Source organism: Artemia sp. Qi Xiang Cuo, chromosome 11 (assembly GCF_049724085.1).
Source record: "Artemia sp. Qi Xiang Cuo chromosome 11, ASM4972408v1, whole genome shotgun sequence".
NCBI lineage: Eukaryota > Metazoa > Arthropoda > Branchiopoda > Anostraca > Artemiidae > Artemia > Artemia sp. Qi Xiang Cuo.
Genome location: NC_142804.1, coordinates 32,553,575 through 32,577,702, shown reverse-complemented (window position 1 = coordinate 32,577,702; position 24,128 = coordinate 32,553,575). Strand labels below are relative to the sequence as shown.

General features: G+C 37.8%; 2 protein-coding genes across 4 annotated transcripts in view; one reads left to right on the top strand and one right to left on the bottom strand.

The window, feature by feature from the left end:
• Positions 1-24,128, top strand: part of Ca-beta (Calcium channel protein beta subunit) — a 295,614-nt gene that overhangs the window by 23,212 nt on the left and 248,274 nt on the right. Inside the window, exon 2 of one of the 2 annotated variants that reach the window (XM_089096699.1) lies at positions 21,087-21,161. In XM_089096699.1, the coding sequence (XP_088952825.1) occupies positions 21,087-21,161 (75 nt within the window). Of the gene's footprint in view, positions 1-21,086; positions 21,162-24,128 lie in introns of those variants that run through there. The other variant, XM_089096702.1, reaches the window with a different exon arrangement.
• The window catches only part of ab (BTB/POZ-zinc finger protein abrupt), a 241,106-nt gene that overhangs the window by 215,296 nt on the left and 1,682 nt on the right, over positions 1-24,128 (bottom strand). The gene's annotated exons all lie outside the window — the stretch shown is intronic.

Here is a 24,128-nt window from a genome sequence, read left to right as displayed (position 1 = left end):
TGAAATGTTTTCTTTGGTAAAATTAAGAATAGATCTTGAACTTCTATGAAAAATTGAGCATGCTAGTAGTATCTTTATCTCTAAAAATTCTTTTTCTTTCATCTCTGACCTTTTCAATAGATATTCTGAACGTTTGACGTTCTAGCATACCCTAAAATAATGAACAATTAACAAAATAACGCATAAAATATTTTTAATGAAATAATGACATGTAGAATATTAATATAAAAATACTTTAAATGCATTATTACACATTATTAGTACACTTGCGCTTCACTTTCCGTCAATTCATCTTTATATTCATTGATGATATTGTCTGCTAATGTCCTTTTTATTCTGCCTGTGATTTCACTGTCTACTGTCACATTATTTTTACATAGATGACAGTTTTGGCATATTGACAAGATATGATTAATGACATTATTGCAGGAGTATGCCTGTCTTCTCCTTCTTGTTCTCTTTAAAATGCTAAGACCGGAAAGATGATGATAGGATTTATCAACAGGTAATGTGTTACCAGAAACCCTAGCAAGGATTTGTCCCCGATCATCGACAATTATTTTTAAGTTTGCATTCTCTTTGAGCACTAATTTCTCTGTTAATGATACTCTTGAATATCCACCGTTTACACGATTGAAATTCTTGGGTACTCCAAAGAAATCTAACTTCTCGCTGTCATGACCACTCATGCATACATTTCCAATAGTGTTACCGCTTGCACTCGTTTCATAGTTCATGTATTTCTCCTTGTCAGCATTCAATACGACAATGATTTTATCATGTGCACATACGTTCGTCGAATAATTCATCCTCACTTTTTTACAGATATGAATTGTGTGTTTATCCTTCCACTGCGCAAGAAATGCTGATTTAATGCATGCAATAAACTAGGTAGTGTCGATAACCTGCCATAGAGTACCAGTGGGAAAGCCAAGTCGTGTCCATGAACAAGCACAGAGTATGATTGGTAGAGCCGTAAGCATATTTCATGTCATTTTAAGATACGTAAAAAAGTTTAAAAAATACCATGTTAAAAAATTCAAGAAAGTATTTACGAATTGGGGAAGGGGACTCTTGGAGGTTGGAAAATGGGTTTAGGAATGACATTATGAATGGAACTTGTTCAGACAAGATATAATAAAGCCATAAAAAATTATTAAAAAAATAGAGAGGGGGCTCTGGGGGGGGCCCAGGGAGGGGGTAGGGGGGCCCGGTTGCCCCTTTGGGAGGCCGTGGGACCTTTGAGGACCAGGGGTGGGCCTTTGGGGGTCTGAGGAGTGCGTGTGGGGGATAACATTTAGAAATTTTTACTTTTTAGTTTACTTTTTTGCGGCGCATCCCTGCGGCGCATCCTGTGGCGCTTTCCTGCGGTGCCTCCCTGCGGCGCATGCCCCGCGGCGCTTTCCTGACCCGCGGCGCATCCCTGCGGCACATCCTGCGGCGCTTTCCTGGCCCACGGCACATCCCGGCGGCGCTTCTCTGGCCCGGGGGACCTTTGGGGACCGGGGGAGGGCCTTTGGGTCACAGGGGGGGCCTTTGGGAGTCTGGGGGACACTTGAGGACCGATTGGTCCTTTGGGAGCCGGTTTGCCCTTTGGGGGCCGGGGGAGGGCCTTTGGGGGTCCGGGGGGACAGTTGGGGGCCTGGGAGACATGTGGGGACCGGTGTAGGGGCTTTGGGACCCCGGTGGTCCTTTGGGAGCTCGATGGGCCTTGGGGGGGCCCGGGGATGGCCTTGGGGGGTCTGGGGGGGCCTGGGGGGGCGCCGGGGGCTCTTTGGGAGCCCGGGGGACCTTTGAGGACGGGGGGGAGGGCCTTTGGGGTCCGGGGTGCCCTTTGGGGGTCCGGGGGCCCTTTGAGGACCAAAGGAGGGCCTTTGAGGGTCTGAGGAGGGCGTTTGGGGGCTGGGGCTCTATGGGAGCTTGGGGGACCTTTGAGTACCGGGGGCTTCCTTCGGGGTTGTGGTGGGGGATCGGAACCCTTTGGGGTTGGGGTAGAGGACCTCACAACACTGTTCAAATGGAACTTGTGTATTATAACGACCACAGAGTTTCACCCTCAAATTCTCTTCTAAAACCTTTCCTAAAATCTTCTTTCAAATGTCTCTAACTGTTTCGCCGAAATAATCCTATAAAATGGATAAAACGGTTTCGTCCCAAATAATCCCTAAACGTAATTTCAGCGTGTTCCTTTTGTTTGGCATCTCTGCGCTAACGCATTTCAAATTTCTAGGAAACCCTTTCCTACGTTAATCTCTTCATCTCATAAATTTTCCTAGCTAAACTATTAGGGTTTCGTTAGAATATCAATTTATCTCTCCGACTTAAAGCTCCGTGAAGCCGTATTTAAAAATAGAATTTCTATCTCTTTAGACTCCCGCATAATTCCAAGATAACAAGTGATGTCAATTATAATTCCTGACACTAAAGATCAATGAAGCCCTATTTAAAAATAGAATATTAATTTTTCTCTCTGACCTAAAGAACGTTTATCCCTCAGACCTAAGATTAAAGAAGCCTTAATGTTTCTTAATTCTCCCCTTCGTGAATCAATAATTTCCCCTAGCGATTATGTAAATCAAGTTCACAGGTGCTACTCGTGACAGGACCACGTGGTTTATAGTTTTCCATGTGAGAAAATTCCTGTTTTTCCAAGTGAGAAAATTCCTGTTTTTTCATTCTCACTGAGAAAACCATATAACAGACATGAATTGCTGTTGACATCCATAAATGTGAAAAAGTTCCTGTTTTTCAAATTCTCACTGACAAAAACCATTAAACATCCATGAAAAACATCAAATAAATCGACCGACACACATAACCATCCATGAATTATGTAAAAAAAAGTTATAGGTGGCAGCAGGGGTGCGTGATCGCGCCTCCTGACCCCTCTCTACTAATATTTCAGAAAGAAAATTGTATTTTCTATCAGGCGTTCAACAATTGAGGATTAAAAATTAAGAAAATCTTATCTAAAAACAGCAAAAAAAAAAAAAAAATCTGCAAACTTACAAAATCCAACTGAAGGCTGAAGCTGTATAGAAGTGAATGCGTTCTATAATTCTATTCAACTTGAAAATAAAATTCTTGACTACGAATGATGTAAGAAATAGTGATTGGGAAACTGCATTCGAAATTACATCTCATTTCATAAAGACGATATTTTTTTTGTCGACATATGAAGAACTGTGTATATTGCGATATTTGCAATTGCATATTGCATCTGTCTGGTTTTTATGCAAAGTAACAAAAGAGACGAAAATTAATGAACAAGAAAGTAGTGAAGAATTTTGGTTTGCAAAGTAATATTTGGCAGGGAAAGTCACAGGTGATAAATCGCTAGGGGTGGCACCGTAATTGCGTTATTTTCGGGGATTCGGGGAACCAAATTTTTTTTTGGGGGTGACGCATTGATTTTCGGGGAAATACCCAAAAATTTGGGGATAGTGCAAGCCCTGCTTGATTTCTAATCAGGAAAATCGAAATACCAAACCACACGAGAAGGAAAAGCTCCGACTTTGCGGTTGACGCAATAAAGAATTGCCGCAAAATTAATTTAAAGTCGACCGAACGCCGCCACATCTGCCGGCGGCGGCGCGCCTGTGGCACACCGGAGGCGTTACGACACTTTGACGGCGTTCGACCGGGCCTCTCGTCAGCGGCGTTCGGTCGATCCGTCGGCGCGGCGCCGGGGTCTAGATAGAACGTTTTCAAGCTATGTCAACACTTAGAGAATTGCATAGTTACGCACCAATTAATCGGACAATGCAATTTGACTTTTGTGGAGGTACCGGAAGCGTCTAACAATGCATTTATAAGCACAGATTTTCTGTAAGGGTCATTCAAATGCTAGGAAAAATGAGATGATTAACCTCTTGGTCGGAGAAACAGCTCAGGGGAGAGGGAAAATGCAAAGTCTGATTGCCCCCCTTGGTCCCCTTGAAAAAATTATCATCATGTACATCATTTTTACTTGAGCCATGAGACCAGTTGAACCGATGATCTTATTTATGCATTCTGTTGTGGATAAGAAAATCAGCATCCTTCCCTATTTTGCAGTGCCTCTCCAAAAAAAGAACTAATTCTGGATCCGTGCCTGCCAAGCCTCCCTTCATTCTTCGTGTTGAGGATTCTGTTTGGACTAAGTAAACTAGATAATATAGGTGATGAAGATATTGCAAGCAGTATAGGTGCTGAGAAATGCCTAGAGTATTACACTGATAATAAATTCATATTTCCTTTAAACAATAAAATTTTCAATGTAAACATTTAGAAAGGCAATCGCCTAATAAAAGACTCAAATTTACCAAATGGTTATACTTGTTGCCCTCAAAAATGCCTTCAGTAAAGCAGAGTAAAACTTTAGCGAAAAGAACAAGGGCTAAGGGGAGCACCCTATGTCTTATACATGGTTTATCTATACAATTTATGTTCGTTTTAAGTTTTAAATGTCCCATTTTATTAAAAGAGCGAGTTTAAAAAGAATTAAAAGCGCTAAGAGTGATTTTTTTAGCGGAGGAGGGGGCGTCAACCCCTCTCTTGTGTAAGACAATTTACGTTCGTCCAAAAATTCATCATCTGTTTTTAATTTCTTGTGAAACCATTTTATTTTTTAATTCTCCAAAATGTATTAGTGTAGAGCTGCGACCCCAGCAAGGATACTTTCTTTTGGCAAACAGGTTTTCCTCCAGCTTGCACTCACAAATCTAGCAATGGTCTGCATAAACATAAACTCTGAAAGATACTTCATTCTTAATCTCCTTCTCTGCGCCTTCGAAAAATTTCAGCAGCGTGTTTTGAGTTCTAGTGTTTAGTTCTATCGTGTTTAGTTTAGCATGCCTCGAATAATGTTTGAGTTCTATATTTTGTTATATTCTATTACATGGCTTCTGCAGGAGCTGACGGTACTTTTTCATTAAACGAAACACACTCAAGAAGTGAAGTTTGGTTAACCATAATGAAATATAGCCTTCACCTAACCTTTAGTTTATATGATAATATAATTTAGGCTATAAATTTGCACATTAAGGGTGGGGTGGGGCTAAAGTATTTGGACAGTGCCCCCAACCTTACCCCCACCTCCCTAATGTGCGAATATATAGCCCAAATTATATAAGTCCAATGCATTCTATCACCCACCACTTGTCTTTGTGGCTATGAAACCGGTTTTCTGAGATCCTAAGCGTAATTATTGAGTGTGTTTCGTTTAATTAGCAAGTATCGAGCTGACATAACTGAAATTGGCAGAATTTATTCACTCATTGTCTAATATTTGTTTTTATTTATCTCATTATTAAAGGACAGTCACATACACAGTAATTCTTGCTGGAGTAGGAGGATGGATGACTAAATTTGTCAAAGAAAACTATAATAAAAACAAGCCCTGAGTCCCCTCCCTCTGCGTACATGACTGTTCTGATGTCATTTTCGGTACCAGTCTTACAAGCAACTTAAAATGTTCTTCTACGGTGTTAATTTACATTTCGTTAAAAGAGTATGTTTCCTGACATCACAGTTAATTTCTACTTGTAGACTGATTTCATTTTTTCCCATATGCTTGCCCAAATAGCTTCACATAACTCAAGTCATTAGAATGGAAATTGATGATATGAGGGAACCCGCCGTTTTTCTGTTTTTGTACGTCTAGAAGGCCCAAAAGCTTACGTACCCTCTGAGCAATTTAATATAATTTTTTACTCTTTACACCTTAATGTAGTCACAGTGGAACATTAGGTTTTACCCTTTTTATGGTTGGAATTGTAAAACTGAATATTTCCTTCCCATTTTTGATTGAATCATAATATACCACTACGTTATTGACTGAAACTAGCATTGTTTTTTATATACAAAAACCAAAGATAAATGCCAACTTGGGAGCTCAAAGGTTTAACAACAGATCCTTCACAAGGATTCGGTTTTTATTTTGTGAAGTCGAAACAGAATTTGAAGTTATAACCAAAGGCGGAATTAGATGCGTCCAGGTCTTCAGACGGGGGGGCGAAATACAATAGCTTGTACACAAGGACGTAAGAATGCAAACGCATTTTATACACTTTTCCATCATTCCCACGCAGATAAAATTAATGGTAAACTAGGAGCGTCCCTTGTCAATAGTAACTGAAACTGCAAAGCTCTAGGTTTTGGCAAACAATATATGCATATATCAAACAATGCAATTTTAATTCTGCTTTTAAATATGTAAAATTTACGAAGGGTTGCCCACTTCCCGCCCCCTGATGTAGCCTATATCTGGGAGTACCACGTGTGTCCCTCAGCTCCACCCCGTGTGGCAGAGTTCTTTGAAAAGTCCAGTCACGCTTGGCACACGCCACTTGGCGCACATGATCTCTGAAAGTTGGCGATTGATCGAAAATTTACAAATGTAAGTCGTCCTCATCTGGTGTTAACAGCAGAAGGAAATTGGTATAGTTTTTTTGTAAAATATTGCTTCTTTTTTAGTGGAGGGGGAGCCTCAAAAGGTACACATTTAAACTGAATTTTTTTCATTTCTCCATGTCCGTCTGATACATTTTGAAGGGGGAGATTTGTGCCTAACCTCCGTTCATTTGAATGAATTAAATTTAAAAAAAAACAATTTTTTCAACTGAAAGTAAGGAGCAACATTATATATTAAAACGAGCAGAAATTATTGCGTATATGAGGGAGGTCACCCGCTCTTCAAAACCTCGCTATTTAGGCTAAAATTCAAATTTTGTCCGAATTCTTTAAGAATGACTCCTGAATCACAATTTAGTTCAACACCAAACTCACTATTACCCGAAAGTTTTACTTAATACCCTTAGCACTACCAATTGTAATAGTCGTAGAAACAAAAGTAATGGTGGGAACATTGGGAGTAGTAGTAGGTATAGCAGTAGAAGTAGTAGTAGTAGTAGCAGTAGTAATAGTATTGACATTGTGCCTTTTTAGTTTAGTTTAATATCCCCTCCTCACAATCCCTCGAAAGTTCACTTTAATAACATTAGACTTGGTAGTAATAGAAATAATAGCAATAGTAGTAGTAGTAGTAGTATGCACATAGTGGGCTTTCATTTTTCCAACATCCCTCTCAATGTGCGCTGAAAGTTTCACTGTAATGCTCTAAGTCGTTCCTGAGATTTTGCTGAAACGCTTTTTTGACAGCATGCATAGACTTAGCGTGTTTCAATTTAATTCAACATCCCCTCAACATTTCTTGAAAAACTTTTCCTTATTATTCTTAGCCTTTGTAGTAATATTAGCAGTAGCAGCACATATAGTAGTAGTATTATGCAAAAAAAATCCTTCGGTTGGTTCAAAAGCGCCCTCAGCAGGAACTGAAAGTTTCAATTTAGTAGTCTAAGCTGTTTCTGAGATACACTCTACTCAACATTCCCATAAAGTTTTAGCTAATACCCTTAGCTTCAGTAGTAGTAGCCGTAGTTGTAGTTGTATTAGTAGTAGTAGTATTAATAGTAGTAGTAGTAGCAGTAGTAGTAGTAGTAGTAGTAGTAGTAGCAGTAGTAGTAGTAGTAGTAGTGGTAATAGTAGTGGTAGTTATAGTAGTAGTAGTAGTAGCAATAGTAGTAGTAGTAGTAGTAGTAGTAGTAGTAGTAGTAGTAGTAGTGATAGTAGTAGTAATAGCAGTAGAAGTAGTTATACTATTAATAGTAGTAGTAGTGGTAGTGGTGGTGGTGGTGGTAGTAGTAGTAGTAGTAGTAGTAGTAGTAGTAGTAGTAGTAGTAGTAGTAGTAGTAGTAGTAGTAGTAGTAGTTGTTGTAGCATTAGCAGTAGTAGTAGTAGTAGAAGTAGCAGTTGCAGTAAAAGTCGTAGTATCAGTTGAAGTAGTTCTAGTAGCAGTTGTAACAGCAGTAGTAGTACCATTTGCAGTAGGGTTTGTACTAGTATGCATATAATGCCTATCGAATTTTTCAATATCCCCCTTAAGATGCCCTGAAAGTTGCAACTTAATACTGTAGGGTATTTCTGGGATATTGCTGATAGGTCCTTTAGACCAAAAACATGTACATAGACTGCTTTGATTTAGCTCAATATTTACCTAGATATCCCTTGAAGGTTTCATCTTAATACCCTTAGCTTCAATAGTAGCACTCGTAGTAGTAGTAGCAGAAGTAGCAGCAGTAGTAGCAGTAGCAGTATGCACTGAATGCCTTTCGGTTAGTTCAACATCCCAGTCAACAGACGGTATGTTGACAGGGCTCATTTTAAAAGGAAATTGCTACGTATAGTGCCTTTTCGTAAATAACAAAAATATTTTTTGTAATAATTTAAAGAACCGTGGTTGATGCGGTAGCTGCTAATTAAGAGAATCAAAATCTATGATTACCAAAATCTTGTTTTAGGTATATTTACTCAATGTTGTTCTATTTTTTTATCTTCATTAAGAAATTAAAAAAAAAATCTTTCCCCCCCTACATTTTCGGAATTTGGAATTGGCGCCACTGAGCATACCCTGATAGTTTCAACTTAATACTGTAAGCCTTTTCTGAGAAACTGCTCATACACCCTTTTGGCAACCTGAATGTACATGATTTATTTTGTTTTATTTCAAATTCCCCTAAATATTCCCTGAACGTTTCACCTTAATACCCTTAGTCTCAGTTGAAGTAGCAGGCGCAGCGGTGGTAATAGTAGCAATAATGGTAACATGCACACAGTGCAGGGTTGCCATCGTCAGTAGGATTTTACTAGATCTAGTAAAAAAAATCTAGTAAATTTAGAGGATCGAGTAAATTTCCCGAAATCTAGTAAAAAGTCATGATTTGTAGTAGACAAAACTTTTGTTATTTTCCACGAATTCAGGGAAAAAATTAGGGTTCATTCATTACAAAATCTGATTTCGTTTATGTTAGATATTATGGCTACTATTGCTATTGTTTCTGCGAGTTCTCGTCACCCCTAATGCTTAAAAATTACTATTTTTCTTTCGGCTTCTTCTTGATACTCGCTTTGAAAGGAAAACTATTTAAAATTAGGACTGGTATGCCGGCTTAATTTAATTTCAGAAAATCTTCCTAGACTCTCATAACAGCTGTTACGTTTGTTAGTTAGCCTTGTCCCTTTTTAAAGACGCCGCTGGAAACGAACTTTTTCCATAATTGCCCAAGTTCTTTCTGACTCTCTGCAGCTTGCCCCATTCAAGTGTTGGAGCAGAGAGACAGTTCTTGATTTTGTCGGTCATCAAAACTAAAAACCGGAATTAGCTAAATGTCTCAATTGTTTCGTCTTTGATGAAAACGAAGCAACTTGTTCTCAGGTCGTCAAGTGGAGTACATGACTGGGTGATCCCCAGCGATTTGACTCAGGCTATCAAGAAATGGAGACAAGTAGATACCTTCAGTCAGAATTCGACACTAGTGGATACTTCAACTTCGGATGAGGCCGAGGACGATTAAAGCCTTTTAAGTGCGACTTTTTTTTAATTGTGACTACACATTATTATTTTCACTTTTCAATTTGTATGATTTGCCTGGCCTGAAGACTATTGACACAATGTTATTATTTTTTTTAACTAATTATAGTATGTTATTTAAGTTTTCTTTTTCTTGGCAGCACTAGTCCAATTTGTGCTGCACTTTTTAATTTACATATTTTTACAACTAAACCAGTAGCCGATTACGTCATTTCCGTTTTGAAGTGACATAGATTGTATTGGTTTTTTATTCCCTTGAATGCAAACGAGAAAGAATCCAGAAAAAGACAATTCGAAAAATCATAAATTAGTTGCTTTAAAATTTGCCAGAAATCTTTGTAGGCAGCTTATCCCTTATTTAAAGAACAGCCCAATTAGTGTTTTAAAAGTGGCAAATTTCCTCTTAAAAAGGCAAAATTGAAGGGTTTGGATTTCAAACCTAAAAATGGAAACTGGGGGACAAATTTCAAAAGTCATCACTTTCAAACACACTTCAGATTCTAAGCACTCAATCGCCTGAATTGCTTCGTGAATATGAGTTGTAGCTGTTTTTCTTTGTTGATTATTTTTTACTTTTTCAATATATCTGAATTTTATGACCTGAAACCATTGATCAATTTAAAGCCGGATTTCACCCGCGGGATTTCCAGAATCTAATTCCAGACTATTGTTTGACGTCTTTGATACACCGCATCTGGAATATGAAGTCTATCCAGTAGTACATCCAAATAATAAAAAAAAAAGTATTTTTGAACTTATAGCTTTCCGGAATTTTCAATCATACTATGAAAACAAAAGAAAAGAGGAAAAGAGAAAAAAAGAAGAACGCGCAAAATTTTTTTTTGAGCATTTAGTAAACAGATGCGATTTAGTAAATTTTTCCTCTCATATTTAGTAAATTCTTCCAGGCCAGGGTGGCAACCCTAACACAGTGTCTTTTGGGTTGTTTAACATCGACAAGCTGTATGCACATAGTGTGTTTTGATTTAATTCAACATCATCTCAATTTTCACCTTAATACCCTTAGCTTTAGTAGTAGTAATAGCGGCAGTACTCATAGTAGTAGCAGGAGCAGCAGTAGCAGTGGTTGTATTAGTAGTAGCATGCAAGTATTACGTTTTGGTAAGTTCAATATCCCCCAGAGCCAGCCTTGTAAGCTTCAACTTAATACTCCAAGCTATTCCTAAGGTATTGCTGATATACCCTTTTGATAACTCGCAAGCACACATTATTTTCTGATTTAGTTCAACTTCTACCTCAATATTCCCTGAAATTTCAGCTTCATACCCTTAGCTTTAGTAGTAGTAATCATAATGGTAGTAGTAGTAGGAGGATTAGTAGTAGTATTAGTAGTAATAGTAATAGTAGGCCTAGTTGTAGTAGTAGTAGTAGTAGTAGCAGTAGTAGTATTAGTAGTACTAGTAGCGATAGTATTACGCACATATTGTCTTTTTGTCAATTGGACATCCCCCTCATCATGCCCTGGAAGTTTCAACTTAATGTTTTAAACTGCTTCTAAGACTGCTGATACACCATTCTGACAACCTATATGCATGTAGTATGTTTTAATTTGCTGCAACTTCCTCCTCAACATTTTCTGAAATTTTCACCTTAATACCCTTAGCACTTGTAATACTCTTAGTAGTCTTAGTAGTAGTTGCAAATGAAGCAGTAGTTGGAGTAGTAGTAGTAGTACTAGTAGTAGTAGTACCGTGCACATATTGCATTTTGGTCAATTGATCATCCCCCTCATCATTCCTTGAATGTTCCAAATTAATGCCCTAAGCCATTCCTGAGACATTGCTGATACGCCATTTTGATAATTTATATGCATGTAAACAATGTGTTTTGATTTAGTTCTACTTCTCCCTCGACATTTCCTGAAATTTTCATGTTAACATTCTCAGTCTTAGTAGAAGTCGCAATTGAAGTACTAGTTGTAGCAGCAGTAATAGTAGTGGTAGCAGCAGTAATAGTACTATTAGTAGCAGCCTTAGAAATAACGTGCACATATTACCTTTAGGCCAATTGATTACCCCCCTCAACAATCCCCGAAAGTTTAGGCCATTCCTAAGATACGCCCTATTGACAACCTGCATGCATATAGTGTGTTCTGATTTAGTTCAACACTAAATCAGTGCGTTTTGATTTCCCCTCAACATTCTCTGATAGCTTCATCTGAATGTCCTTAGTGTTTTTGCACACCGAGGGTTAAACATACCCCCCTTTCCTGGTAACGAATACGAAACGTAAACAATCGCCGAATTGCATAACTTACAGCCTTCGCCCTAAGGGCTGTATGGAAGGTGGAGGTTAACATCCCCAGAGGTATAGTTATTAGACATTTCAACTATGATGAAAGAATGGCTTTCACAAAGTTTTGATTGGACATCTAAAAGGGGACGGGAGGGGGGCTGACTGCCCTCCATCCAATCACTTTTGTCTTGCCCGTCACTGCTTGTCTTTCTCTCTCCTCCTGCTTCCATGGTCTTTGGCCGAGCTTGAAAACACAATAGAACGTCATACTTTTGTTGTCACACTGGCGAAGGGAAAACATATTTGTAAACATATCAGAGGCAACGGTATAGCGTTACCTACTGTAACGGCCTTAAGGATTTAATTTTTTTTTATAAGCTTCGGAGGGGGTTCATTCGACTGGAAAGAGTAAAAGTGATTGGAGAGCAACTAGCCCCTCCCCCTACACGCCCTTTTTTTCCCAAATGGATCGGATCAAAATTTTGAGATAGCTATTTCGTTCAAAATAGTCTGAAGATCAGATAACAAAACTCCGGAGTCGACACAACCCCCGAGAGCCCGGGGGTAAGTGTTGTAAGTTATGCTCCGGGGTCATATAAGGTTTTAGAAGGAGTGGTCGTATAAACTTTGGAAACAGCTCATTTTATTGGAGATCGAAAGTTCTAGTTCCCTTTTTAAGAGTAAAAAGTGATTGAACGGCAAATAGCCCCCCATATCCCCTTTTGCCCGAATGCATCCGATTGAAATTTTGATATAGCCATTCGGTTCAAAATAGTCCAAAGATCATATAACAATGCCTCTAGGTTTGACACAACCCCTCAGAGCCAGGGGTTTATGATTGTAAGCTAGGCCCTGGGGGTATATGAGGTTCTTATGGAAGGGGTGGTCGCATAAGCTTTGGAGGGGGCTCATTTGATTGGAAATTGAAAGTTATAGTTCCATTTTTAAGAGTCAAAAGTGATCAGAAGGTGACTATCCCCCATGCACTCTTTTTCCCAAATGCATCCGACTGAAATTTTGGGATATCCATTTTGTTAAAAATATTCCAAGAATTCTAGTTCCTTTTTTAAGAGTCAAAGGTGATTGGAGGGCAACTATCCCCCTCTACGCCCTCCTTTCCCCAAATGCATCCGATTAAAATTTCTGAGATGGCCATTTTATTCAAAATAGTCCGAATATCATATAACAGGGCCTCCAGGGTTGACACAGCCCCTCAGAGCCCTGGGGCAAGGGTTGTAAGTCATGCCCAGGGGCATATATGGTTCTTTTGGGAGGAATGGCTGTATAAACTTTGGAGGAGGTTCATTTGATTGGACATTGAAAGTTCTAGTTACCTTTTGAAGATAAGATCTTTGTTTTAACTCGGACGAGGAAACTAAAGATGTCAATATGATTTCTGTTAAAACATTAAATTAAATACTGCTTTTAATTCCCACCTCCCTCAAACTTTCCTGTGAGCTATGTGGAACTTTGTTACAACTACAGAGATTGAGGTGTATGCTGTCACCGGTGAATCCAAACATCAGCATGTTGTCAGCATTTTGTGCTGATTCCAAATATATATAAGATTCATTAAGTTTACTGTTACTCATCAAAAGCTACGAGCCTAAGAAAATTTGCCTGATTTTTGAAACAAGGGAGAAACACCCCCAAAAAGTCGATCAATATTAATGAAAATCACACCACCTGATTCAGCATATTAGACAACCCTCCTGTTGAGGTTTCAAGCTCCCATCTGCAAAAATGCTTTTGTTGTTTGTTATGGAAAGGCAGTGTGGTCTTCGTCACTATCAAATCAATGGTCCTAGAATTTCAGAAGAGGGTTCATTCTAAATGAAACCAAAAGTTTATAGTGCCCTTTTGAGTTACCAAAAAGATTGGAGGGCAACTAGCCTCCTCCCACGTCCCTTTTTCCCCAAAGTCGTCTGATAAAAATTTTGAGAGGGCTATTTTGTTCAACATAGTTGAAATCCAATAATTATGCCTTTGGGGATAACATGACTCCCCCCCCGCCCCACGGGGAAAGGGGTGTAAGTTGTGAAATTTGCTCATAGTTTACGCATAGTATTTAGTCATTGGGAAGTAAACCAACATTTTTTTTGGAAGGTAGGGCTATCTGCTTTGATGGGGGGGGGGGGATTTTCGCAGGAAAAAAATTTTCATAGGAGGGAAGTCTCCGGGGGATGAACTTTCCGCAAAAAATCTTACACTTGGGAATTTGCCTGAGTCCTACGCGAAATTCTCTGTATTTGTCTTACCTTCTCTTTGTCGACTCAATTTTACATGTGGAGATGTTCCTGGGGAAATTTTCAGCAGAGTTAGAATTGTCTGGAGGAATTTTTCATGGGAGGGGTAAATTTTCCAAAGAAGAAATTTTCCATAGGGGAATTTACCATGGAAGCAACTTTCCACAGGAGGTGGGGCGAAGATTTCGAGGAAAGTCTCCACGGAAGGGAGATTTTCGGCATGATTTGAAAAGGATCAAAGTTTTTTTTTTCAAATAAAATTATGCTAAGGACAATTTTTCAGGCTAAAATTTTCGGGGGGGGGGGATTTTCAACTAGGATGGAGTTGTACGGGGGGATTTTCTTAGGGGGGGAGGTGCGTGGGAGGAGCTCTCCGCAAGGCCGTGTCCAGGGGTGGGGAGGGGGGGGGGTACCCGGTTTGAACCCCCCCCCCCCCGAAATTTTTGATCGAGTCGGAAATTAGTCGAAAATTAGTAAAACCTTAGTAAAAATTAGTAAATTTAGTCGAAAACCGAGTCGAAAATTAGTAACCCCCCCCCTCCCGAACAAAAATCCTGGATCCACTCTTGGATCCGAACAAAAATCCTCCACGGAGATCCTCTCCGTGGAGGATTTTTTGGGGGGATGGAATTCTCCGTGGAGAGGGAGTCGTATTCCCGACTGTATTTGGAAAACGATCCGAAATTAAATACAAAGACAAATTTTCAACTGAAAGTAAGGAGCGACATTAAAACATAAAACGACCAGAATTTAATGCGTCTATGAGGGGGGTTGCCCCATCCTAAATACCTCACTCTTTACGTTAAAGTTTGACTTTTTGTCCCAATTCTTAACGAAAGACTCCTGAAACACTAGGGCTGTTTAATTAGAATAAGATACTTTTTAAAGTACTTAGAAACTTAGCGCCAAGAGTGAGATATTGAGGGGGAAACCCTTCATATACGGAATAATTTCTGTTCATTATAAGTTTTAAAGCTACTCCTTACTTTTAGTTGAAAAACTTATTTTTATTTAATCCAACATAGGAACCATGGTATTAGATGGTATTCCCGATAGGCTTCATGGAAACACCTTATATACGGAACAATTTCTGTTCGTTATAAGTTGTAATGCTACTCCTTACTTTTAGTTGAAAAAACATGTTTTTCATTTAACCCAACATAGGAACCATGATATTAGATGGTATTCTCGATAGGCTTCAATTTTTTTTTTTTTTTTTTTTTTTTTTTTTTTTTTTTTTTGACTTGTTATTTTTAAAAGGAGTTTGCGAAGTGCTATAGTTTCTACTAAACAGATACGCGTTTTTCTAATTTAAATTGATTATCTTTGGGATTTTTTTTAAACTTAAAGTGGAAATGTTCTTATTATTCTTTTCTTTATCACATAACCAAAAGGGAGGGAGAGAGAAAAAGAAACCTGTTTCTTACACTTACTGATCTTAAACAAAAAAGAGCTGACACAATTTATAAACGAAAATCCTTTTCTTCAAAGGCTAATTCTTTTCATGACAACATGGCCATTATCATTTAAGGAATCTCTTAGGCCTATCTTTTTTTTCTTTAAACCAAGTCCAGTTTCGACTCTAGGTAATTTATCGAACAGGTGATACCGCCTTTTTATGTCATTAAAATCGATCTTGCGTGTTATGCCCGTGTAATGAAAAAAGTTGGAAAGACGAGAAATTCAACTTATGACCTGAATCATGACCTTCATATGCAAGCTTTTATTACTGCCCCTCACATACCTAAAACGGGTTTATACCCAGGGGCCTTTCAATTATCGATATCAAATAGATAAATTACCAATCGGAGCAATAATTTTTATTTCTGGAAGAGGTTATGTCTTCAAGTGATCTATGCCAGAGCACTTTCTAAAAGGATATTGGAAGCACAAAAAAATAAGCAAAAAAATACATAGAAATGAAAATATTATTTATCCCAGAAGTCCTAATTTCATACAAATTTGAATATTTCTCGTTATGTATCATAAATCTGCTTATGACTGCCTGGATTCTTGATTCTCTGTGCCTGGAATTCTACTGACCACATGGGAGGGGGTTGGTAGTTGAGCAATTTTTAGGCGGGGGGTATTCCTGAAAAGGGTCTTTTTAAGACGTTACATAACCACAAGGTGGGTATTTTCAAGCGAGTTTTGTCTTTATCAAACCTAAATTTAATTCTCATAAATGTTGCCAATTTGTGTTTCTGTATGCAGGCTTTACCTTGTTGTTAATGCTATACACACTTGAAAGGAATTGACTTAAAAGGCAGGACACTCGGATGAAAATTAATGCCGTATTAAAAGAGTGAGTTCATTATCAGATATACGTTTATATCGATTCCCCCTAAAAGTGGAATATCTTTGTGATTTACCGAAAACAAAATTTTTCTTCTGATATAAAAATTTTAAAAATTTCAAAGTACATGTCCAACTTGCAAGAAAAATATTAATGACATTAAATTTTGTTCAATATTGTTTGATATATGTTTATATACATAATATTGTTTAATTTACAATTCATTTTAATATACGAACAGATTGTCATCAATATTTTCTTGCTTTTATTGAATTAAATTGAAAACAAGCTTTTATTCAAATGGAGGTAAAAAGCGACGACAAACATTGAAAGAACAGACATTATTATATGCTTGAGGTACACGGCCTTCGTGATTAAGGGGTCTTTCTCAAAGAATTGGAACAAAATTTGTACTTTAGCCTAAAGAGCGAGGTATTGACTAGTGGGCGAACCCCCTAATATACATAATAAAAATATACGAATATATAAGTTAATTACGTAAGTTAATTTGTAAGTTACGTCAGAACAAAATTTTGAGAAAGCCATTTAGCCAATAAAAAGAAAAATCAACATACTAATTTCGTTTTAATTATTCATGTACGGTGAGCCAAAATCAAAGCTGCATTAATTCAAAAATATTCAAAATTAAATTTAAAACAACAGGTTTTTTAGCTGAAAGTAAGGAGCGACACTAAAACTTAAAACGAACAGAAATTATCCCGTATATGAAAGGGACTGTTCCCTCCTCAACGCCTCACTCTTTACGCTAAATTTTGACTCTGTCTCACAACTTTATTTTTTAAAACAATAAAAAACTTTAGCGTAAAGAGAGAGGCGTTGAGGAGGGGGCAACCTTCCTCAAATATGTAATCATTCCTGTTCGTTTTAAGTTTTAATGTCCCTCCTTACTTTCAGCTAAAAAACGTCTTTTTTTATCTAATACATCAAAAGGAACGGCCTTTTAAGCTAATTCCAAATGCAGAATATCAATTAAGTTTAATGTTACCCACCAAAATTTGGAGATAGCCATTTGATTCAGCATAGTCGAGAGGTTCAATAACTATGCCTTTGAGGATGACATAACCCCTAGAGTCCCTAGATAAAAAGCTACAAGTTACACAATTTGTTATTTGTTCACATATAGTATTTGATATTGGGATATTTACGATTTTTTTTTGGTGGGAAGGGGGTTAGATTTTCTGCGGGTCTTGATTTCCATGAGAAGAATTTTTGTGGGGAGGAAAGTTTTCACTGAGAATTTTCAAGAGGAAAAGTTACACGGGGGTGGGGTGGTGGAGGGGAGGAAATTACCTGACAGGATTTGAAAAATAGTCAGAAAGTAACAAAAAAATAAGTTTTTACCACTGATAGTAAGGAGCAATATTAAAACTTGAACCGAAATTACTCCGTACATGAGGGGGGCTTCCCCTTCCTCACCATTGCTCTTTACGCTGAAGTTTTTTTTTGTCTAAGTTCAATAAGAACGACTGCTCAAATACAAGGGCCGTTTAATTTGAATGAGAACTATTTTTAAAGAACCTTAAGGCTTTTAGCGTAAAGAGCGAAGGTTGAAGAAGGAGCATGTATGAGGAAATTATTCCTCATGCATGGAATAATTTCTGTCCGTTTAAGTTTTAATGTTGCTCTTTATTTTCAGTTAAAAACATTGTCTTTTCTCATTTATTTACTTGAAGATCATATCTTCCTAACTGTACATATCGGGCATACATGCCCAGGCACATACACCGGAATTTTATAAAAGAAAATAGGAAAGCATAACTTCTATTTATATGAAGATCATACAAAACTTGCATACAAATCGCATACGTGCCCAGGCAGGTACACCAATTTTTTTTTCACAAAAATAGGAAAACAATCTTTCGGGAATAATATAAGGTTGAAGTACTCACAGGTAAAAACAATGTGTCCCTGCCTTATAACTGGAATTTCTGGACAATTGTTCTCTTTCTATTTATCGGTCCAGCCCACAGACTTCAATGAGAAAATAAGCGAAGGAGCAAACTGTTTAATTAAAAGATCGTAAAAGTCTGATAGATTGTACAATAAAGATCCCTTGCTCGAATTACTGGAGGTTTTTCGGGCATTGTCAATTATGTAAGGGTACATTGAATTTCAAGTACTCATGTCTGGGAATATCCTTTTACCAAAGACTCGACCACATGAGGGTCATTTGTTAAGTACCAATGCGAACCTTTAAATTCAAAAACCGACAATTGCTTTTCTTTTGTTATCCTTCAGCACTGAAATGCCTGAGAAATCTGGATATAAATTATGTCAGTGTAATTATTTCTAACTACAGTAATTGTCAATTTTTTGTTTGGAGGTTTTGAAGTACTCTAGCAAGCAAGGCCGTACCCAGGATTTTTTTTCGGCGGGGGGGGGGGGCGTTACTCTAAGATTTTTTGGGGAGGGTTTTACACAAATAAACTACAAAAACCCATAAAAAATTGGTTTATATTCATTTTCGTTACATTTTTACAAGTCAGACCAACGTTTCAAGGGGGGGGGGGTTCAAACCCCCATACCCCACCCCCCTGGGGGCCTTACTAGCAAGTACTCTAATTACAGACAAGAAGTAAAAATTGTACACTCATAATGACCAAATAGTCTAACTGAGTTTCTTCCACGAGAAACAAAATTCACGCAGTTAATTAAAGGGCCCCCACATTATGAAATTGGCTCATTCTTCACAGATATGTTTCAGCGGAAGGGGCGTTTATGTTGTACCTTATTAAAACTGGAATTTTACAGAGAGTTGAAATGTATGACTGGACATAAATTTGGATCAATGCCCCCCCCCCGCCCCCCAAAAAAATAACCTCTAGCTCTTCATATACCCCCTTATACCCCTGATGTCATGGAATCCAAAATCTCGACACAGTCATCATTCTCGGATTAATTAAAAGATCCAACAGGTGCACATCCACTGATGACATAATCCACTTAGTGTCAGAGGAAATGGCCCTAAATTATAGAAACTTCTCGTTTTTCACCGATAGGTTTTAGTTAAAAAGTTGGCCATAATGCACATTGCACCGTATTACACCCACCTCGTAAAGAAGGTTCTGGCTAGCCAAAAGCTGGCAGGTCCTGCTCCTTGGCCTACAGCGAAGAAATTATTATGTGCCGGAATATTTTAATAAGAGAATTAACCCGTTTACGGGGAAATCAAAAATGCAAAGGAAACTCCTCTACCTTGCAAGGAATGAAAAAAAAAAAAATCTTTTTTTATTCCTTTTTTCAGATTTTCAAAAGTAATATGTAAAAACATATTGGTAAAAATATACAGCAATAGAATAGGAGCTTACTGAAATTTCTCATTATGTTTCAAGACTTTGTAAAGAAAGCTATGAAGAACCCAATTAGTGTTTTGGATGTAATTGTTTCAAAAGAAAAGATTTAAATAACTAAGCAAAAATTGCTCCAGACAATCTTAGGCAAAAGCTGGACTTAACGAACTTGGTGCTCAAACTGAATTCTGGTCATGTACTTTTAAATAGCAAATAAAGAGACAAAAATATCAAGGTCACATACGGTATGTGTCTAGGATGAATGAAAAAGATGTAAATTTTGATGATAGTACTACTGATTTTTAATTTCTTTTTTCATAATTGAAAATAAAACTTCTAATACCAGTCACTCTTTTCAATATTATTTGTCCATTTGTCTTAACCATCTGAGAAAGTAAAAGGCTTATGTCAGAGCATTCTGCAAAGATTCACGCATATGCATTTTGGGAGTATTTCCGGGGAAGCAGTGTTGTCTGGGTTTTAGCACAATTCGTATGTGCCACGATGCGAAGCAGATTTTAATACCAGATCTATGGGTACTGTAAACATGTACCGACAATGTTCCCGCAATATAATTTTCCTTTTGGGTCACCCTTTTTTGTCCATACACTCTTAGCTAACTGTACCCAAACTATTTTTTAAACAGCTCTTACGCAGTAAGGCATTTAGACCTGTGACGTCTAGGAGTTCCCTGGATTTTCCGCAGAACCTACTTGTTTTGTGGGTTATTTGTGACGGCCAAAACCCAAAATGCTCCCATTCCGAAATTGTGACGACTTACAGCAAATGAAATTGCTTCTAATAAATTGACTTAATTTCCCTAATGATTCAACATTAACAAATCGAAAATGACCATTTTTCTAAACATACATATGTGTCAATATAGGTGATAAGATAACATCTTTAGAAGTTTTGTCTCTCCCATTTTGATCGAGAGGAAGAGGATTTTAGACCCTTGTTTCTCAAGCCCCCCCCCCGGCTAACCGATTAAGGTGCCCATTTAGATTTTTCCATTCGTTTTTCTGTGTTTGAATTACTAATTAGTGGCGTCAATTCAAGGAATTGGAGGATGGGTGGAATGTGTTTTCCAAAATCTATGGGGGGAAGCCTTTTAGTTTTTTTTTTAAATTTTCTCACTGAAAATATAAAAAAAAAGCATTTTCGAAGAAGAAACCCCAAAAAAACTTATTTTTCAAAATATAGGAGGGGGGAGGAATTAAGTGTGGCAATGTCCCCTCACCCAGCTGACGCCACTATTTGTCCTTAATTTGTTTCAGAAGAAACAAAGTGATCTACTAACTTCAAAACTATTAGGATAAGAAGCTAAAAACCATCATTTGCAGTATAACGGCTGCATTCATTAAAAGGCTAAGTTTAATTAATTGGATGAAGCTAATTAATGCACCATTTACCGGGAAGGAGACTGGCCCTTGAAAGAAATGGAAACACGTAACATTTTACGCAATGTCAACCAATTAAAGATGTGAAGAAAATTGAGGAGTTTAAATTATGTTAGCATTATGAACAGTGTTTGTAACTCAGTAATTTATAAAAAATGGAATTTTCAGGCAAACAAACTTAAGAAGAAGCAGAGACAATCGGATGGAAGTTATTCAGACAGCTCAATCAGCATCATACGTCAAGTAAGATTCTTTATTTTTATTCATTTACTTCTGAAATTAAAACTCTTAAAAATCTGCGTCTTTGGGAACACATTTTCGATTTCAAAATTCTGCGAATTCTTGGAAATTGATATTTAGCTTATGGTTTACGTTCCCAGTGAAATTGTCGGTATGTTGTTCTTCTGTTTTCCTACGACTTCAATATATAAACAAAAGACAACATTTTAACTATCATTCCGTAGCTCAAAGAATTATCAAAATTCCGGCTCGGTGAATGGATGAATGTGAGACTAATGAATCCAATGATACAAGTACCTTACCCTTTACTTGGGGAAGGCACCAGGACATTGACACGTCAGGACATTAAAAAAACCTGTTTTAACACTGAAAAAGAATCCGTCAGAACATTGACAGATAAGGACATTGATAGTCATAACATTGATAAGTCAGTACATAGACAGTCAGAACATCGACAGTCACAATCGCTACTCGTCAGAACACCGACAGTCATAACATCGAAACGTCAGTCCATCGACAGTCACAATCGCTACCCGTCAGAATGTCGACAGCCATAACACGTCATAACATCAAATTTTTTTTTTCATAACGAAAATCCATCAGAACCACTAACCGTCAGAACGTCGACAGTCATAACATCGACAAGTCAAAACATCTAAAAAAAAAGATTCATAACAAAAATGCGTCAGAACCACAAACCGTCAGAACGTCGACAGTCATAACATCGACACGTCATAACATCTAAAATCTTAAAAATTTAGTCTTCTGGGGTTTAGGGGGGGAAGAGGTACCTCGGTAAGGTTAGGGTACGTATTTAATCTATGCTATGCTTTACCCCCCCCCCCTGATGTGTTTCTAAATTTGTTTCTAAACTATTATATGCTTATTAATATTATATAAACTTATAAAAAAAATTTATAACGAAAATCCGTCAGAACCACTAACCGTCAGAACGTCGACAGTCATAACATCGACACGTCATAACATCTAAAAAATTCTTGATAACGAAAATCCGTCAGAACCACTAACAGTTAGAACGTCGACAGTCATAACATCGACACGTCATAACATCTAACATTTTTTAGATGTTATGACTGTCGACGCTCTGACGGGTAGCGATTGTGACTGTCGACGAAATGACGTGTCGATGTTATGACTGTCGACGTTCTGACGAGTAACGATTGTGACTGTCGATGAACTGACGTGTCGATGTTATGATTGTTGACGTTCTGACAGGAAGCGATTGTGACTGTCGATGTCCTAACGTGTCGATGTCCTAACGTGTCGATGTTCTGACGGATTTTCCTTGTCGACGAAATGACGTTTAGTGCTTGTGACGGTTAGATGAAATGGTAGCATCCCCTTTACGTGCAAATTATAGCGGCAGCCTTGTCACAAAATTGTTTGTTTAAGAGTGAACATAAACCCTAAGAAAGCTTGTTTTAAAAAGGGGGTCGAGTTAAGTATTGTATGTAGAGCTATGTTAAAAGACATTTTGTTTTATATGTTTCATAATTGGGTGAGTGTCGGTATGTGTCGTTGTGATTGGGTGAGTGTCGGGGATTGGGTTGAGTTGTAGATTATGAGTGTGTGATTCATTCGAGTTCCCTGTAAACGGTTTAATTTTAGAACGGCTGATTATTTGTTTAGTGAGGATGGCGGAACGGGCTAATACCTGCTTTGCGTTTGTGTTTTTTTTTTTATCGTCCCAAACACACTAATTTGCTTCGGTACTTCTTGTGAATGTAATGTGGTAATGTTTATTTTTGTTTTGTTCGTATTATATGGAGATTCAACTGTTGTCTTTTCTTCTGACCCATTTATTAAAAATAAGGTAGAGGGTTAGTGTGTACATTCCATGTTCCACAAGCACATACATACGGAATTTTCGAATGTTAAGAAAGGATAAGGGCGGGGTAGGCATAGACGCTGGATTTTTTTTAGGGGGGGGGGGTAGTTAGAAAAATCGTGAATATAGTCATGTTTTATGGCAAATATACGTGATTGTAGCATTAGGCTACAATTCATTTCCTTAAAAGTTACAAAATTCTCGAAATTTAGGCAGGGGACAAAAGGCTTGCCAACGTTCGTTGCCTGGAGGGTCAAAATTTCAGAAGTCTCGTACAAGCACCCAACCCAGAATCCATTTCCGAAAGGAGTGGGTGCACACTTAAAAAAAATTGCCGGAAATCTGAGTTATGCAAAACATATGTTAAACTAATGTATCAGCTTATGAACGGCAATCTTGGACCTTGTTTCAATTTTATGTTTCAGCTAGGAAACCAGGTCAATAATTATTCAACTAGACAAGCTCAGAATGTCCTAACACCCAAGGCCGTATCCAGGGGGGGGGGGTGGGTACCCGGTTTGAACCCCCCCCCCCGAAATTTTTGACCGAGTCGAAAATAAGTCGAAAATTAGTAAAACCTAGGTAAAAATCAGTAAAATTAGTCGAAAACTGAGTCAAAAATTAGTAAAAACCCCCCGAAAAAGTCAAAAATTAGTAAACCTCCCCCCCCCCCGAAAAAAAATCCTGGATCCGCTCCTGCTAACACCAATTGCTCCTTCTATGCGATCCGCCTTTTCATTCAGGTATGTTCCACCTATATGTTGGTTAGATGTGCCCGAAGATATTAAACATATTAAGGAATAATCTGAGTTAAAGGATTTTGTTTTAGTAAGTATCGGCAAAGGGATTACTCTCTAGATATATTTTGTGGATTCCCAAAGTAAAAACGAGTATTTTTGTGTATGTATTCGAATGGTTAATTATTATTAATTTTCGTTAGTAAAGCTACGCATGTGTCCTAAAACAGGCTTCATCGAGATCTCTAGGCACAGAGTTATGAATTAAAATCTGTGGTATTTGTTATGTATTTTTTTTCTCTGTTGTTTTCTGTTTTTTTCTGCTTTTGTTGTTTTAACAAATTCTCTCTCTCTCTATCTCTCTCATCTAAGAATAGTGGACAA